This window comes from Ursus arctos, unplaced genomic scaffold (assembly GCF_023065955.2).
Source record: "Ursus arctos isolate Adak ecotype North America unplaced genomic scaffold, UrsArc2.0 scaffold_16, whole genome shotgun sequence".
In the NCBI taxonomy this organism is placed as follows: domain Eukaryota; kingdom Metazoa; phylum Chordata; class Mammalia; order Carnivora; family Ursidae; genus Ursus; species Ursus arctos.
The window spans coordinates 53,023,120-53,042,194 of NW_026622830.1; the positions used below are offsets into that span (position 1 = coordinate 53,023,120).

The 19,075-nt window shown below is 43.5% G+C and overlaps 2 protein-coding genes and 1 long non-coding RNA gene across 8 annotated transcripts in view; 2 read left to right on the forward strand and 1 right to left on the reverse strand.

Annotated features, from left to right (window-relative positions):
* The window catches only part of LOC125281973 (uncharacterized), a 59,651-nt gene extending 55,729 nt beyond the window's left edge, over positions 1-3,922 (forward strand). Inside the window, exon 4 of the long non-coding RNA XR_007189058.2 lies at positions 3,906-3,922. This is a non-coding gene — a long non-coding RNA (uncharacterized LOC125281973). The remainder of the gene's footprint in view (positions 1-3,905) is intronic.
* Positions 1-19,075, reverse strand: part of LOC130543845 (uncharacterized) — a 407,309-nt gene that overhangs the window by 228,281 nt on the left and 159,953 nt on the right. The gene's annotated exons all lie outside the window — the stretch shown is intronic.
* The window catches only part of LOC125281957 (focal adhesion kinase 1-like), a 344,868-nt gene continuing 339,972 nt past the window's right edge, over positions 14,180-19,075 (forward strand). For both annotated transcript variants that reach the window (XM_057312859.1, XM_048215877.2), the window contains exon 1: positions 14,180-14,329. In XM_057312859.1, coding sequence (XP_057168842.1) covers positions 14,299-14,329 — 31 coding nt within the window. In that variant the 5' untranslated portion in view covers positions 14,180-14,298. The remainder of the gene's footprint in view (positions 14,330-19,075) is intronic.

Below are 19,075 nucleotides of genomic sequence, written 5' to 3' on the forward strand. Positions count from 1 at the left end.
AAAAACTCTCCAAACTTGTTTATGTCTGAAGTTTTTAAAATTGAGCTGTAACAGTTTGCATTCTTTGCTCCTTCTCTCATGTTCTGGCAGACATCTCAAGTTTTATTAAAGGGCTGGCATATTTCAAGGAGAATCAGTTTGCTGTCTTGGTGGGATCTTGGGGTGTTATAGTGAATATCAGCTAGGGAACTCTGGGAGTTTTTTGCTTCCTCTCTTGCATCTGTGCTATTTTATGGAGTATTTATATCAGACTGTGGGGTGAGGCCCAGCTTGAACTCCAAGTTTTGTCAGCACCTTGTTTCCTCACACCCTGACTTGGGACTGCCCTACTTCTTTCAAGAGCAGAAAAGGTGTCTATCTTCTGTGTTCAAGGGAGAGCGGAGGCTCCGATAGTCAGCAGCGAGATTAGCATTCCGTTTTAGGAAGCCCTGCCCTGCACCCCCCTCCCCCACCCTCCCCGCAGTGCTGCCTGGGGCAGTGTGCTGAGTGTCAGAGCTCTGATGCCTGAGCAGGTCTCAACTATGGAATGAGAAGTCCCAAGCGAGGCTTTTTGCTACACTTCCCCATTATCAGCATCCCCCAGCAGAGTGGTACATCTGTTATAACTGGTGAACCTACATGGACCCATCAGTTATCGCCGAAGTCCACGGTTTACTGTAGGGTCACTCTTGTGGTGTACGTTCTGCGGGTTTGCACAGATATATAATGACATGTATCCTCATTATACTGTCCTACATAATCTTTTTGCTGCCTGAAAAGTCCTTTTTGCTCCACTTTTTCATCCTTGCCCCCCCCCAAACTCTGCATCCACTGAAATTTTTACTGTCTCTGTGGGTTTGCCATTCCTAGAATGTCATATATTTGGAATCATATAATGTGATCGGCTTCTCTCACTTAGTAATACGCATTGAAGTTTCCTCCAAGTCTTTTCATGGTTTGGTAGCTCATTGCTTTTTAGCACTAAATATTCCATTGCCTGGATAGACCACAGTGTTTTTTTTCCTTTCACCTGCTGTAGGGTGTCTTGGTGGCTCCCGTGCTCTGACAGTGTGACGAAGACTGCTGCAAACAGAGACCTCTGTCTGAGTGTTTATCCACCCTTGCCTTCCTCTGACGGGTCCCTCTTGGTCATGATACATTATGAAATATTGCGTGATGACATTTGCTGATCTTTTTTTTTTTTTTTAAAGATTATTGCACCTGTGTTTGTAAGAAAGATTGATTCGTACCCTTTCTCATATTGTCCTTGACTGGTTTTGTGTCAGTGTTTTGCTGGTTTCATAAGATAAGTTGGGAAATGTTCCCTTTTTGTTCAGTGGAAGAATTTCTGTAAGATTAATATTATCCTTCCTTAAATTATTGGAAGAATTCAGATATTCCTTTGTGGGAAGAATTTTAATTGCAGATTGACCATTTTTAACGGAATAGGTCTATTTAAATGGGCTTTATATTTATGGTTTTGGTTTCGTACAGCAGCAGTTTCTAATGGCTTGGGCTTAAGTTGTACTTTGTAAAGAATTGTGTATGCCCCATCTCAGGGTACCTGGGTGGCTCCGTCGGTTAGGTGTCCGCCTTCGGCTTTGGTCATGATCCCAGGGTCCTGAGATCAAGCCCCAAGCTAGGCTTCCTGCTCACTGGGGTGCCTCCTCCTCCTTCTCCCTCTCCCTCTGCCCCTCTGCCAGCTTTTGTGCTCTTTCTCTGTTAAATAAATAAATAAAATCTTTTAAAAAAGAATTGTGTATGCATCTCAACTTTTATGTTCATTGACATAGTTCATGATATTCTTAATAATATCTGATATTCTATCATTACTTCCTATTATTAACATTCTGTTATCTGTTCTGCTTCATTCTTGCTGTCATTAGTTTTCGCCTTATCTTTTTTTTCCTTGATTAGTCTTGCTAGAGGTTTATCAGTTGCATTATTCTTGTTAAAAAAAAAAAAAAAAAACCAAACCTTGATTTTGTTCAACTTCCAAATTGTACTGTGAAATATGGATATTTAGATGATTAATTTCCAATCTTCATTTCTAATACATGCATTTAAGAGTATTGATCTTAGGGACGCCAGGCTGACTCAGTAGGTGGAACGTGCAACACTTGATCTCAGGGTTGTAAGTTCAAGCCCCAGGCTGGGTGTAGAGATGACTTAAAAATGAAGTCTTTAAAAAAAATAATAAAAGCGTAGATTTTATTCTAATGACAGCTCTGTCTGCATGTAGTATTGATCTTTCTTTTTAATTGTATTGTTGAATTGAGAATACTTTGAGTTTCTTTTTGGCTAATGGGTTACTTGAAATATGTTGCTTAATTTCCAAACGGTGATTTTTTTCCAGACAGTTGGTGATTTTTTAATTATTTTGTTGTTGTCCAGCTTTAATGCTAGAGACAGAATATACTTTTAATAATTTTAGTCCTTTGATATTTATTGAATCTTGCTCTTTCACCCGCCACGTGGTCAGTTTTAGTGACTGCCTCCTGTGCGTAGTTAGTGGGTACTTCTCTTGCGGAGGTGAATTGCGCTTGGGTGTAGTGCTTTCTGTTGGTTAGGTTGAGTTTGTCTGTCATGCTGTTCCCGTTTTGTCTGCTGGGCCCAGGTGGACTCCTAGTCTCTTCTGCCTGTCTTCAGCTTCACTGAGCTTCTAATGGCTCCCGTTGGGCTTGGTTTCAGGATTGGTAACTATCTTAAAGGGACAACTAGCGGAGTGTGTGGCTCAGTTCTCCAGCCTGTCCTGCTCACCAGAGTCCTAGGGTCCCCATGCTCATAACTTGGTCTCTCACTGCCAAAAGCTCAGCTGGTTTCTCTCTCATTGGTGGCTTTTTCTTGGATCTTCAGGCTCTTGAAGGCCCAGAATTGGCAAATGCCCTTTGGGAAGAGGCAGCTGTTGTTCAGTGTCTCTTCATGTCTCCACCTATGTCCCCTGCTGTCCTGGTTGCCTCACAATATCTTGGACTTCAAACGTTGGTCTGGTTTTTTTTTTTTCTCTTTTTTTTAATATTATATATTTATTCGACAGAGACAGAGACAGCCAGCGAGAGAGGGAACACAAGCAGGGGGAGTGGGAGAGGAAGAAGCAGGCTCATAGCAGAAGAGCCTGATGTCAGGCTCGATCCCACAACGCCGGGATCACGCCCTGAGCCGAAGGCAGACGCTTAGCCGCTGTGCCACCCAGGCGCCCCGTTGGTCTGGTTTTTAACCTGACTTTTCTCAGTGGGAGTGTTCATGTTGGCCAAGCTATTGCCCCACATTCAAATGGAAGTCTTCCTATCACACCGACAGACCAGACAGTGGTTGGTTTGTGCTTTCTGGTTTCGTTTTATTTTCAGTTGTGACTTGTCTGACTCTCCTGCTGAGGGACTGGATAAGTGGGAGGACTTGGTTTTAACTCTGGGGTTTTTGTCACCAGTGCCTCGTATGTGTCATGACCACTCATTGCATTTTTATTGTATGAAGAAAGAACTTGCATCTCATGTATAGGTTTTCAGAAGTAGTCAGCAAAATTAACATATTTGGCTTTCCTGGGAGGTTTTCCCACAGATTTAAAGGCTGTGATTTTAAAAGGGTGGACGGTGAGGTGACATTGTTCATAGATAACATGGTGAATGTTTGACAGAGCTAAAATAGGACTCCTGGTCTTTTAATTTGTTAAGAAAATTTAACAAATATTTGTTATGCTATTGTGAATTCGGTAGTGCTCTGGGTGCAGGAGAGTACAGCGATTATCTTGGTCAGTCAGGTCTCTGCTCTCCCGATGCTCACCTTCTGCATATGACATGACCATAGGGGAAGAACATAGAGCAGTGTTGTTAATATAAGGATCAGTATATCATGTTTTAATAGATTTTAACCACATTTTAATAGATTTCAAATATGGTACACTGACAGCTTTTTTTTCCCCCTTCTAGAGTATGACAGATACATAGCATCTAGCAAAATAATGGCAGCTGCTTACCTTGACCCAAACTTGAATCACACACCAAATTCGAGTACCACAACTCACCTGGGTACCGGAGTGGAATGTTCCCCTGGGGCAATGGAGCGAGTGTTGAAGGTCTTTCATTATTTTGAAAACAGCAGTGAGCCAGCTGCTTGGGCCAGTATGATCAGGCATGGAGATGCTACCGATGTCAGGGTAAGTGCATTTTCCTGGGAGAGACCCTTCATGGACATTAAAGTTACATGGGCCTAGGTTAATGGCACACACCAAAAAAGATAAAAATTTTTATTCCCATATTACAGTGATGTTAACTTTTTCTTTATATTATTTATTCACTTAATATGTGACTGACAGAATTTTAATTGTAACATATCTTAGGAAAATAATAACTGAATCATGTTATTCATATAATGCTATTGATGTTTTTCTCTCTTTTTTTTTTTTTTTAACATTTTAGGACATAAGAGAACAAAGCAATTAAAACAACCTCTAATACTTAGGAAATAAATTATTTTCTATAAAGTGAATTTTGAAGGTATCTGCATGACTCCAGATAGGATAGGTTCTTCAAAAACTGATTGGTTCCACACACCAGACATTTGTCAAGGTTCTGGGGATATAAAGGGTCCCTGCTCATACAGCTTACTGTCTACTGTGGTGGGGAGGAGACACCCATGGCCTTAGTTGCAGTGCAGAGTGTGCTTCCCAAGGCAATCCTGGTGGCGAGGTTGCCTGTGTGAGTAACGTTGAGTGTAGGTGGTAGCCTGTGGGCGGCCAGTGAGCATCGTGGCCAAGAGAGGTGAGAGGCGCTTCGTGGGCCAAGATTGCTGAGAGTGGGGGATGAGAGGGTAGCGGTGTGGTTTCAGACAACTGAGTTCAGGACGCCAGTTTTCAGCAGGTGTTTACTTTGGCCAGGTGTTACAGAGAAACTGCTCCTTCCTTCCCTCTGCCTACTCCGTGTTCATCTCTAAGGAGGACAGTGTCCAATGCCAGGATGAACAGATACATCTTTTTTCCCCCCTTTCTTTTTATACTAATGAAGCTATTTAATCTGCTGCTCTTAAACTTATATGCCTTAAGTACTTTTAAGCAAATTAAAGGGATTGACAGAATTTAGATTGAAGGGCACAGTATTACATTGAAGTTCTATGTAATTTCCATTACCTCTATAATATTGCAGTACTCACTGTTCAGATGGATTATTCAAAGGTGAATAATTCATTCAGGGTTTAAATATGTACTAACATCTACTTGCGGTATAATTGAAATATAGTAGTCTCTTGTTTTAAAAAGCTTCAACTTTTTATGAAGCTTGATGGCTTTTTCTAGCTTTCCCATAGTTTTATTTTATATTTAATTTTATAAACAGAGTCACTTGGTAGAAAGGCCAGCAGCCAGTGTTCTACCTTAATGTTAATTGGAAGATTCATATTGGAGAGAAACCTTGCAAATGTAGAGCTTATGGGAAGGCTCTTAGTATATGTTCTAGTCTTTGTGAATTTCAGTTACAGTGAATGAGGAAGTCTCTTAAAGCACTGCATCAGCCTTAATAAACTTCCGAGTATTTGTACAGGAGGGGAGCCCTTTCAGAGATGTGAATTTGACAAGACATTTAGCAAACATTCAAGATTGATTATAACTGAAAATGCACCGTGGAAAGGCTCCACGACAAAGGTGTTTTGGTATCAAATTTACTATACACAAGAGGATCCATATCAAGGAGAAAACCAATGATCCCTGGGCACATGTCAAGCCTTTAGCCAATGTTACAAACTTACCAGATGAAAACGTTTATATTGTGAAGAAGAACTTAAACCAGATTCACATTCCTAAGTTATGAGAACATATTCGTCGGACCTTTATGAAGATCAATATGAGCAAATCCATGTGACTGAGAACCAGGTGGTTTTACTTCATAGTAATTGATAAATGTTTGAAATTAAATAGGTCCCATCAGTTGATGATTTCACCTTGAGGCAAAGAACTCTGAGTTGGCATTGGTTCACCACAGCTTTTCCTGTGATGGAAGGTGGGCGTTATTCATCACTCATGTTCATTTAATGCTATAACATTTGAAAATGCAGTAGTTTAATTCTAAAGTAATGGATTTGCACAACTGAACAGAATAGTACTGAAGCACATGTCCATGCAGTCTTTCTCCCCAAGAAGCACCACACAAGGAACACTACAGATAAAGGAACCGGCATATATCATTAGGGGTACAGTGGAAGGAACGTGGCTGCGTTTGAGGCCCAGTGACCTCCGGCAGAAATGGGTGCGGGGCTGAGTTCAGATTGGAAGCATAGGCACTTGGTAGAAAGCAACAGACCATTTAATAATGGTAGCAAAGAGGAAGCCAGGCCACCCAGTTTCTGAAAAGAGATAGCTTACTGTTATCCAAAGTAACCGAATATTAGAAAACAACCCAAAGGAGCTGAATAATTCGATTCAGACCCCACCCTGCTGCACTGCCTGCTCTGGGCACTGTGTGCAGCAGGTGGACACCCGGGCGTAGCCAGTCTTAGCCGATGTCTTGTAAGTGTAAAAATACAAGGTTTTGAAGACTTAGTGTGAAAAAAGAAGGTAAAATATCTTATTAATAACCTGTTTTGATTGCCTGTTGAAAAGATCATGTTCTTGACATATAGTAGGTTAAATGGAATATGTTATTAAAATGGAATTCACCCATTTCTATTTATTTATTTTTAGAAATTTTAAAGGAACATGTACAGCTTGCATTTTCATTTCTGCTAGACAGTTGTGCTCAGTAGAAAGTAATTTGCTTGACTCAAGAACCAGCACCTTTGGAGGCGTTGAGAAAATATCTGGATTCTTGTTGTAATTCATTATAGAGGTTTTATTTCTCATGCTGCAGTTAGTAATTTTACTCCTTTTACAGATATGTGCTACTTTATTTTAATTAATTTAAATGGTTGTTGAAAGGATTCCTAGGACTCCACCATTTATAGGCAAAGCGTACAAAGCAGTGTCTCAGGTGCAGGCCTCATGGCCTCGGACACTCGGAGGCCATCCCTGGCCCACGTGGCCACCTGTGTAGGAGGAGGCCCAGCACCTTCTTCGGGGGGGGGGGGGTTTCTGTGAGATGGGCACGTAAGCACGTTCTGTCTACGTCATCTGCCTCAACCTGGCTGGTGTGGCTGCCCAGATGCGACCAAAATCAGGTGCGAGTCATAACGCCGGTCATGATTCCTGCCAAGTGCTGGCAGACTGGCGCATCCTGCCCCTAAATAAGCAGCAGCCCATGGGGGCAGACATCACCTACCTCGGCCATAGCGTTGGCCCCGGGTCAGTAGCAAGGCCCAGGCAGCTCCAGAGCTCAGATTGGGGTTAACTCATGCCGGACTATATTGAATAAGAATGGTCATCTAGAAACATTGTAGTGGTACTTCAGAATAATAAGGGTGTATAGAAAATTCCAGATTCTACCAGAGGAATCCCCTACTTGGGAAACAGAATGACATTTACATCAAACTTTTCATCAGCAATGCTGGATGCAGGACAACACTGGAACAGCATCTTCTCAGGGCTCAGGAAAGTGAGTTGTACCGCAGAAGTCTTCCAGACAGACTACCAATCATGAAGACTGGGAATGAAGGTGTCTTTAGAGAAATAAGGGTGTAGAACGTTAATCCCACAGGCTGTCTTTAAGAAAACAGGAGACATAATAGAACAGATCCGTGAACCCAGAAAGAAGTGCTGTAGGGATGCAGGCGGCCACAGGTCACCACCGTGCTGTGGTCTCCGTGCAGCCCCCGTGCACCTCTCCTCCATCTTCTTGGTCTCTTCAAGCTGTGACCACCATTTAATCCAGCTCTGCCTTTTCCACACCTGCCCTCATTCTGACTGGTCTCCCTCTGAACTTGGGACCTGTGTGCCGCCCAGCTGCATCTGCCCCTCTCCTCCATCTCTACGCTTCTGACTCTGAAAGGACTGTGTGTCAGTCTGAGGGCTTCCCTTCTTTCAGACACTTAGAATCATCTGTTGCTCCTCCTTTGCTTACGCCCTACACCCAGTACGTTAGCCGGTCCTGCCACACGGTCCCCAGATGCACCTAGAATCCACCCACTTCATCTGACCCCTACTGCGACACCTTCTTCGAGCCACATGGTCTCCTGACATCCCGCTGTCCCCCTGGAACCCCTGAGTCTGTTCACAGCCCAGCAGCCAGGTGACCCTATGAAAATGAAAGCCAGAGCGTGTCACTCCTCAACTCAGAACCTTCCTGTGGCTTCCTGTCTCATGTAGGGTGAACGTTCAGGTCCTTCAGAAGCCCCTGACTCTCCTCTCCCTGTCGCGCCCCATGACCTTCTCTCCTCCAGCTCGCTCCCTTTGACTTTCAGCTTCCTGCGCCGTTTCTCTAACATGCCAGTCTTGTAATCAGTCATTTGCTCAAAACCTCCAGCAACTCCCCATTTCTCTCAGAGGAAAGCCAGATTCCTTCAGCAGCCTACGAGGACCTACAGGATCTGGCTCTTTGTGGCCTGTTCTTATTTCCAGTGACTGCCCTCGTTCCCTCGGCCTCTCAGCCCCAGAGAGCTCCCTCTCTGCCACCTTTTCTATTGCCCATCACCCCATTTTGATGATGATTTGTCCTTGCTGAGATTGTCTTGTTTCTTGATTTGTTTGCTCTTTTATTCTCTGCTTTCTTCCCGTAGACCGTAAGCTCTGTGACAGCAGGGGCCTTTCTGCCTCCTGGTATTGTCCCCGGCATCTTCAGCAGGGCCTAGCAGGCACACAGACTGGTGCTTGACAGAGCCCCATTGGAGTAACTACACGAATCCTAGATGAAATGGAGTACTTCTGATAGAAATGTAAATTAGGAACATTGGTTGCAGAAGTAGAAAGTAGTAGACTGATGACCGTAAAAGAAATTGAATTGATAATCAGAGATTACACCTATTGAAAACCATACCTGTCCTTACTGATAACTTCTGTCAGACCTTCATTCCTACCTTGTTACTATTTTCCTTAAATCACAGGGTCTAGAATAATCCATTTTATACCCAGACACCAAATCTGGGCAAGTACCATATAATGCTGCTAAAGATTAAGTTGCAGTTGAGTTGTTGGACAATATTCTTGTCACCTTCAAAGTTATCTTCAAGTTTATTAACAGGCCCAGTGCCCTTTCCTGACTACGTAGTACACTGCGAGGTTTCAGTGCTCGTCGTGAGCCTCTAGAGGAAGGTGATGTAATTACCTGAACCTGCAAGAGGAAGTGAACACAAGAAATTCAGTCCTGTAGTTTGCTAAAAGGTGAATGGAGTTGGTTGGATTAGGACTAACTATTGTAACCAAGCTGGTAGTAGGAAGAATAACAGTAGAGAGAAGCATTCTGATCAATTTAAAATCGGCTTGCTGACCAGAGTGGGCAGACACGTGAACAGTGTGGGATTCTCTGAGTTTGTGGGAGTTAGGAGCTCTGTGAACAGTGCTGTGCTAAGAATGGCTAGTGGCCGTAGGGGAAGGCAGCCAGCAGGCAGTTTTCCCTGAGTTCAGCCCAGAGGGCTGCCTGGGGAACTCAGTGTGTGGTAGTCCCGTGGTCTCTAGTGTTCACTGCTAGGTGGTGTCACAGATGCCTTATGTGTGTCTCAAACGTAAACTTTTTCTGTCTGATAGAGGATCGGGTGAATGTGCATTTAAAAGCTCGAACACTGATTATGGTTTTTCAGATAACTTTGGTGCAGGAAAGGACTACAGAGATTTTAGTTAAATTATTCCTTTAATGGAGGGAGAGTATCATCCAGGAAGAAACTAGAAAGAAAATCCTTAAGGAAAAAAACAGACTCAAAAGCAGTGTTAAGAAGAATATGAGACAGTAAGAGCATGAGAAAGAATTCTCTTATCACTAGATGCTTAGAGATGGCGATTGTGGTAGAGAGAAGAATGGCCCTTAAAGAGGTCCACATCCTAATCTAGAACCTGTGTATATGTGACCTTCCATGGCAGAAGGGACTTTGAAGATGTTACCGAGATGAAGATGACCTTGAGATGGGGGAGATGAGGAGCCGCAGACCTTTACTGGCTGTGGTCCGAGGGAGGGGACTGCGGATGAAGGGTTGGCTGCAGTGCAGACGCACAGAGGGGCCTCTAGCAGCTGGAGAAGGCCGGCCGAGAGCTTCCAGAAAGCAGCACATCCCTTCCAACACCTGGATTTTAGCCCAGTGAGACCCATTTCAGATTTGGGATCTTCCAGAACGGAGAAGTATACGTTTGTGTTCTTTTAAGCCCCTCCGTGTGTGGTTATTGGTTACAGCAGCAGTAGGGAGCAGATAGACACAGGCGTGCTTTGTCTTGGCCGAGTTGGGGCCGACTTCTGCGTGAGTGCTGAGCCGACAGAAGGGCTGCGCTCATGTTGGAGAGCAGGGTGTGGATCTCCACGCCTTCTTTGTGGTACAGAAAGACCTGCACAGGAGGAGCCGAGGACAGTAACAGCTGTCGGTTTCCTTACTGTGAGGAGCATCTGAAAGAGAGACGCAGAAAAATAACGGCTGGATGTTGTAACAAACAGATCAGTAGTGATGAGTGCACTTGTAACTCCTGGGGGGAAGTAGAGACACGAGCACTGTTCACAACACAGTGTGTGGTTTTAGATCTCTCTCAGAATAAAGACATCTTGCAAATCACTGTGAGAAGACAGCTAGACACAGCAAGTATCTCTTGTTATCTTGTTGCCACCTTCCCCACAGACTGTTCATGCTCACCTCTCTCCTTCTAGATTAAGGCTTTGGAGGCTAAGGGTGCTGTCTTACCACCAGATGTAGGCTAGATGCAAATGACCAAAAGAGTGAGTGAACATTCAAGAGTGGATGAACATGAAGGAATGGTTTGCAGGATTTCTTTCTACCAGTGGAAAGGTCATTATTTCTTTCTAGAGCATAGTCTGAAAGATAAGTGACCAAGTGGAACCAAGCAGAATCATAAAAAGAACTTTTAGAAATGAAAGTACAGTGTCATCTCACTAGTATATAATGAGGGAAATGTAAATTATAATAATGAAATGCCCCCCCTTCTATGGTCCGTCACATCGATAAACACTTTAAGATTAATTTTACCCAGCATTGGCATGAGGTGAAGGACAGTCTCTAACATTGTGTGCCAAGTATAATTGGTATAGTTTCCCTGGTGGCCATACTTCCAAAACGTCACATTTTAAAGTAGCTTTTGACCCAGTGCGTCTGTTTCTAAGCAGTGCTGCTGCATGTGTACGATGCCAGCTAGAAGCTCGTTCATAGCAGCATTGCGTGCACCTCCACTTCCCTTTCTCCCCCGGAGCAAGGAAGCTGACAAGACAATAACTGTCCCCCCGTAGTAGAATGGCTCTGAGGCCACGTGCTCTGTTCCTGATGAGATGGGAGCCTCGTGTACACACTGGCTAGTGTCTTTTCATCCTCAAGAAGAATTCTTTTCCTGCGAATATCTCATGTGAAAATCAGGAAAATTATATATTTCCAAATTCTGGGATATGATACAGATGAGTAAAGGGATAGTTCAGAGTAGCAAAGTGTAGGTTTATATACTGTAGGGTAGGATTGTCCTGGGACATCAAACCAGGATGAGAAATTTAAATGTAATTCAGCTGCCATTAGTGGCAAATTATAAAGCCTTGTCCTGTTATCTCCCTAGAGATCTTTTTCTGAATGTACGTCTTCCAGAAATAATACATGCATACTTTTCCATATGGTAGTACTGTTGGGTTTGGGTTTTTTTTTTTTTTTTTTTGAGTATGCATTCCTTACTAAATACCTAGTCCTCAAAGTTATTTTTCAGTTATGCAGAACCAACTATTTGGTTCTCAAAATTATTTAAGTTACTGAGTGTATGTACTGAGCTTCAAATATAGAAGTCCTTGTGTATTCATAATCTTGGCCACCATTCAAACTGAGTCAGCAGTGAGATATTCAGGAGTTCTAGAGAAACAGGACAGAACACAGTATGGAAGCATAAAGAAAAAGCAAAACGTGAAATAAAGGGAAATGTCTGTGTGTTTATTGCTTTTAATTTTTTAGTGGAAAGTGAAAGTTGCTACCTTGTTTAATGAGGAGGTCCTGCAGGATGGGAACTCTTTGTTCAACAGAACCCAACCTGAGGTCACACTGGGTGTCTTCAGGTGGCGTGATCAAGTGAATGGACTAAAACTGTATCTATCCCATAAAACTCCAGATTGGGAGCCTGCCTTTCCCCTGGGCTCCACAGCTCTGGACTAAGCGTCCGTACACTTGCCTCTCTGCAGGTAGGCATCTGTGTGCCCATTCCTTGAGAGGTCATGAAGATAACCTTTGCTAGGGGTCATCAGGGAGGGCATCCAGAAAGGGTGGGATTTCCCTCAGACTGTGGATGGTACATCAACAGTAAGAAACTGTTTGTCCCCGAAGGATAGACCTGCTGAGACAGAGGGTTGGGGACAGATGTGAACATAGACTTCGGCCCTAACAGCAGAGAGGCAGCTCTGGAGTCTGTGCTAGCAGGGAGCTGCTGTGGAGTAAAGAGATGTGCTAAAACCCGAGCTTTAGTGAGGGCCACCGGTGTCGGTGTGCTCTCGGTAGTGAATTGGCAGAGCTGGGACAGGAAGACAAAGCGCTTTCGTGGGAATTTGAAAGCGGTGCCAGTGCCTGTCCTGTGCAGCTCAGGGATTTGTGTTGTTGGCAAGGAGAAGCTGCAGAAGTTGCCGCTGAAAGAATTACTCGAAATGGCTGTCTCTTCCCCCTAGGCAGATCCCCTGCCCCAGAGCACAAGAGGTGAAGACTAGGGGGCGGGCTGGGTTTCGGCTCCCGCTGCCCCGTGGCTGGGTGCCCTTGGGTAGACACAACCTGCAGCGTCTTTCGTGGTGGCCTGACAGAAATTCTGGGCCTTGAATCAAAAGCCAGGAAGGACATTTATGCTTACTTCAGTTTCACCCAGACATCTGTAGGCTGCACACATCCTTCCTGTCCCACAGAGAGCTCATCTGCCTTTGACTCCTCCAGCCTGTCCTTTGTCCGTGCTTTCTCCCCGATGATGTCACTCTCCCGTGCTTGATACACAACCTTCTCCTGGGATCCAGTAGTCTGAAGGGGAGGCTGACCACGGGCAGGTGATGATGCCTTTAGTGTGGACACACTGGGTCCTTGACAGGTTTTGCATATATAGGACACGTTACTTATCTTTTCTCATGAGTAGGGATAGGAACATTCTTATTATCAACAGCATCATGCCCTAATATAGACATATTTAGTATACGTAGGAACTTTTTAAGATGTGCCTTATATTACAAGTAATATGATGCTTTCAGTTAATTGCTAATTTAAAAAAACAGTGATTTTCTTTAGCAGTCATTTGCATGTTAATAGCAGCCTCATTAAAAATTATGAATGGCCTGAAGTGTTGAGAAGAGTGCAGTGGTTATCATGAGCACACCTTCACGTAAGGGAGCGGATGGTCTCTGCTGTATTCCCCTGTGAGTCTTCCATATGTGCTGCCCATTTACATCCCTGTACGCACGAGACCTCCACAACCGTGAGAGCACAGGTCAAGACTCGGGGTTACGGCTTCCTTGCCCTCGTCCCAGGATAAGCTTCATCTTTGCGAGGCAGCCTTCCCTGCCGCCTTCAACTCTGAACTCATGGGCACGTGTGTCAGGAGCATTAGGTTTGGGGACTATTTTAGATTGCTGCATTGTAAGCGACAGAGAGCTCATAGTAGATTGGGTAGGCCTAGCTTCCAGTAACTTCTCCTACATCATGGATACTATCAGAAGCGTGGCCTTCATTGTATGTTTCTAACTGTGTTTCTTAAGAAATGACATGAAGTTGTAGCCTGGTCTAAACCAGTATGCTGTCCTGGGTTCAGAAAGTGGGACCCCCTCCTTAGGTCTAGTTCTCAGCACGTGACCTCCAGGGGGCGGCCGGAATGCTTGGTCAGGTTTTGGGGGTGCCGCAGAGGTAGAGCTGCAGAAATGCATGTTACGTTTCCGTGCCTCGGTTATCACTAATGAAAAGGGAAGAGCCTCTTGTGTTTTATTCAGAACTCTTCCTTGTTCATAAAAATACTATTTGAGAAAAAAGATTCCTGAGAAAAATGAAGTAATTTATTTAACTTGATACTCTTTTTACCAAAGATTTCTGCTAACTAACTAAAAGAAATGCACATTGCATTAATTTTTAGCATACAGTTGTTTTTTTTCTGTTTGTTTATAACAGTCATTTTTGTGGGGGGTATGTTTTAGGGGATCATTCAGAAGATAGTGGACAGTCACAAAGTAAAGCACGTGGCCTGCTATGGATTTCGCCTCAGTCACCTGCGGTCAGAGGAGGTTCACTGGCTCCATTTGGATATGGGTGTCTCCAATGTGAGGGAGAAGTATGAACTTGCACACCCACCAGAGGAGTGGAAGTAAGATTACATACCTACTTTGGCGTGACTCACACTTGATTTGTTTGCATATTAAATCACACACAAGAGGATGAACGTCTTTGCTTAATTTTCTTACTGATTGTAATTACGACTCCTGTGTAAATAAAATTGGCTGGTAATGATTAACCAGTGATCTCTTCTAGACTTCTGTTCCGTCTGTCTTTGTGGCACCACCGACTCTGGACTGCCTGAGCTTCTCAGGGGTTCTGTGGTGATGGCCTTTGGCTAGTCACACTTCTCTTGTCAGGACTCCTTTGTTTCAGCCTCCGCTCGAAGAGCTCAATTCCTCATTCTTTTCCTTTCTGTCCTGTTAGCATTCTTTTGTGCAGCAGGACTTCCTGAGCCCTGAGGAGACCACATCTAATTATCTCATGAACGGGCAGCACGGCTCGCGAGCCCGGTACGCTCCGGCTCGCCTGAGAGGACTGGGTGTGTACTTGACATTCACGTGCTACAATTAAATGAGGTAGTGACTCGTCCTGACCTTAGTGAGACTGCTGTGACTGAAAGTGAATTAAAAGGATTCTCTACAATTGTCCTTTCTCTGGTTCTCTCCAAAAAATAATAATTTTTTCCACTGTTAAGCAGAGCAACACGTTAGCCGGAAACCATATGTGTAAAACACTAGAGTGTGAGAGGAGGTGAGCCCCGTGCGCAGGCACCCTCGTTTTTGTAGACACAGTCACAGAGACAAAGGTGGTTGTGGATTGGGGACGGTACTCAGTGTTGGTCACTTTCAGTTCAGCACCCAAATCGATTAGAAGACACATTCGAAAAGAAAAACAAACATGTGAAGGTTAATAAATCTCTAGTCAAATGCGATCTTGTCCTAGTTACAGTTTACCAGAGAAATATGCTTGTATTTTCAGCTTTATCAAACAGCTGGAACTGACAAGCTAACAGGATATTCCGTGATAATATAGTTTGGTTGGGTTACATCAATGGCTAGCAGAGATTTGACCTCCAGCTCTTTTGCCAGTCAATCAAATAAGTGTTTAAAAGCCAGGAATACCTAGAAGTTAGTTAAAAATACCTGTAGGTTTTTTTATTCCATACAATTCTATTTCCTTCTTAATTTATATGGACAAGTCAGAGGCACAGTGCATTATGACGGTAGCCCTAGTGCTCAGTAAGATGCGGAGTGTAGACCTCTGCATATACAAGCTCTGTTTCTGTTCTTTTAAGCCAATTTATTTTGCTTGATATCAAGTAAAGGTGAGTGGGCACTACTCTTTTTCATGGAGCCTGAACCCTCAAAAGAAAGGCAAGCATAGACTGGGCGAGGTAGAACTTTGCCACACGCAGTGCTGAACCTGACGCTGACAGAGGTGTGAAGATGCCGCCACTGCTGTATCGTCACCGAGTCGTGGCTGGAGCCAGGCGCCAGGCCAGCTGTGCACTCTTTGTACATTTGCAGCCTGTAAAATATGTATGTCACATAGCTCTCCCCAGTCTTATAAGGTGAAGACGGAGGAAACAAGCAACAAACTTGATTTAAGTTCCAATTACGGACAGAGCTCGGGACACAGCTTGACTTGAATGTAGCTGACTTCACGGTGCAGGCTTTTTCAATGAACGTGCCCATCTCAGGAGGACTGCTGCAGTTTTAGCTCCAAGAAGTGGTCTGACAGTGCACTGTCTGCACCAGTGAAGGTGTGTGGACAAGAGGCTGGAGGCACAGGTGGGCCCTGTAGGTGCTTCTGGGAGGGTTAGGCTTTATACTGCCTGTCCATGCATGCCAAAGGAGGCGGAACTTAAAGTGTCAGTAAGAAACAGGAGACTATTCTAAAAAGAACCAAGTAGATTTGAAAAAAGACCAAACACAAGTTCTAGAAACCACTGGATGGATAAAACAGCAAATTAGATATAGCTGAAAAATTAGTAAACAGAAGTGTGGATCTGAGAAAATTTTCCCAAAAGATAGCCCACAGAGATAAACATGTGGTAGGTATGAAAGCACGTTATGTAGCATGAAGAATGAGAAGGTCAACCCATTTCTGGGCAGGGCTCTCAAAGAGAATAGAAAGAAAGAGGAAAAAGAAATACCCCAAAGAGATAATGGCAATAGCTGAGAATTTTCTAGAAGTGGCAAATACCAGAAGTCCTCAGGTATAGGACTAACGTAAGATCCCAAACAGGGTTAATGAAATAAATCTACACTTTGGTGGATTTTAGTCAAATAGTGTACAAAAGAAAAAGAGATGATGCTAAAAGCAACCAGGGAAAAATTCACAGTTCTCCACATTTCTCTCCAAGTGGTGAGAAAAAGTAACTGGCGACCTGTATTTGTTCGTCAGATTCAGTTGCCATTCAAGAGCAGGGTGACAGAGGTACTTTCCTCAGAGAGTTTGCCACCCTACAAACATATTTCAGGAGAAAGAAAAGTGATTTCCGAAGGAGGTTTTCAGATACAGGAAGGAGTACTAGGGAAAAATTTGGGTGGTTCAAAGTAAGCATTGGCTCTAAAAACAAATAATGATAAGAACTGATTTTTTTATATTAAAAAAGTAGAACCCAAATAGTGGATGCATGTCAGAAGAGAGGCTGTCAGAATTGTAGCTCTCAACCACGTTTTAAAATTATGTATTAAAAAAATAAAAAATAAAAAGATTGTATATTAAGACAGCCATGAAACATTAGAAGTAGATTTTAGAAGCTAAATAATATGTGGGTGAGTAGGTGTTAGGGACCCACAGCAAGGAGAGAAGGAAGGGACTGGAAAGCAGGACAAAGAGGAGTCACAGACTAGACTTTGGAAATAAGCTCAAGCAGACTAACAGTAACTGGTCAGAGATTGTTAGTGTGTGATTAAAAAATAGAGTCCAGCTATCTGCTCTTTATGACAGGTATCTAAAACAGTGATGTTGAAGACATTTTTATGTGACTTACAGGAAGAAATATTTTACCTTAAGATGCGGTACACATACACATGTGCGTGTCTCAGAACTATGTACATATAGGTCTACATATGTACTTCACAAAACCATACCCAGCCTCACTAGAACACTGAATTCTAAGGTTTTCATCCAGAGGCATTCTATTCTGTTTAATTTTATTTAGATAGATGGATGGTGGGCAGGTGGATGGATGGATGGGTGGGTGGGTGGATGCATGGATAGAAGGATGGATGGATGGATGGATGGATGGATGGATGGATGGATGGAAAGATGGATGGATGGGTGGGTGGATGGTGGGTGGATGGGTAGATGGATAGAAAGATGGATGGGTAGTGGGTGGATGGGTAGTTAGAGAAGGGGATGGATGGATAGATAGATGGATAGAAGGATGGATGGATAGAAAGATAGATGGATGGGTGTTTGGAGAGATGGATGGATGGGTGTTGGGTAGATGGATGGATAGAAAGTTGGGTGGATGGATAGATACAGAGAAGGATGGATGGATGGATGGATGGATGGATGGATGGATGGATGGAGAGATGGGTGGATGGATAGATAGGAGAAGGATGGATGGATGAATAGAAGAATTTTCCTACCTACTCACCAGGGGGATGAGGGGATTGGTATTGCTTTATTAATATCCTGTTTTAAAAGTTTCAAGACAGAAAAACATTCTTAGGGATATGGAGAACAACCACATAGTAATAAAAGGCTCATTTCACAAGAATTTATGAAGAGTAGAAATAGATGGAACTATTAAACTTGTAAGTTTCTAAAGACATTTCTCAAAATACATAAAGCAAAAATAGTAATAAAAGATTAAAACTTAGCTCTCCTAATAATTAAAAAGAAAACAAACAATAGTAAACAATTTTTAAATTATGATTTTCACTATCCTTTTTAACATGGAAATACAGAGGCCTGCACATGGCAATGTGTTAATCAGTTTGAAAACACATTCCTAAATAGTTCATGGTTCCAAGTAAAACTCCCAGTTTGCTGAGGGTCTGGCTTGCTGCCTTGTTCTATTCCTCCCATGGGCTCCTCCCCTTCGCCCTCCAGTCCACCTTCCTGTAGGAGCTGATGCTGTCAGTCATTTCTTACCTAACAGTGTTCTGTGCTTCACCTCTTGTGTGCCCAACCCTCCTACTTTACTGACCATTCACTGTCTTCTGCTTAGCATTTAAATTTGGGGGCTGCTCCAGTGACCTTTTTTCCTCGTTCTTTTCTCTGTAGACCTGCGTTTGGCATCGAAATCACACTTTCATTCAATAGACCTACAGGAAACCAATAAACCAGTTTTTGCCTAACCAGACAAAAATCCTAAAAGCTGGTAGCTTGCGGAAGCAGTAATAGAAGGAGTGAAAAGCAGTTATACAAGGATTTTTTAAGGTAGAGCTCATAGGACTTGCTGAAAAGTCTTTAAAAGTATACACATCCAGGGAAATATGTAAATCATTTCTGCAGAGGCTTCCAGTAGTTCCTCATCATCCGTGGAGCCAACTCGAGAGTCTTGATCATCTCTCAGCCCCATCTCCTTTTGCTCTCACTCCCCTTCCTGCACTCCGGCGGCTTGCACTCTGACATTTCAGTGTTCCCTTTTCAAAAGTACTGGGTCAGGATCTTCTCTGCCGCCAGCTTTCTTGCCTGGTGAATGGGACAGACTTTTATCTTGGAGAACTTTCCACCTGCTCCACCCTAGCCACATGGCTCTCTTCCTGGTTCTTGAACAAGCCAAGTGTGTATTGCTCCTTGGAGTCTTTGTACCTGCTGGGACTCTGGTGAATGTGCTCCCCTGCTGTTTCCAGCATGGCTTGGACCTCCCATC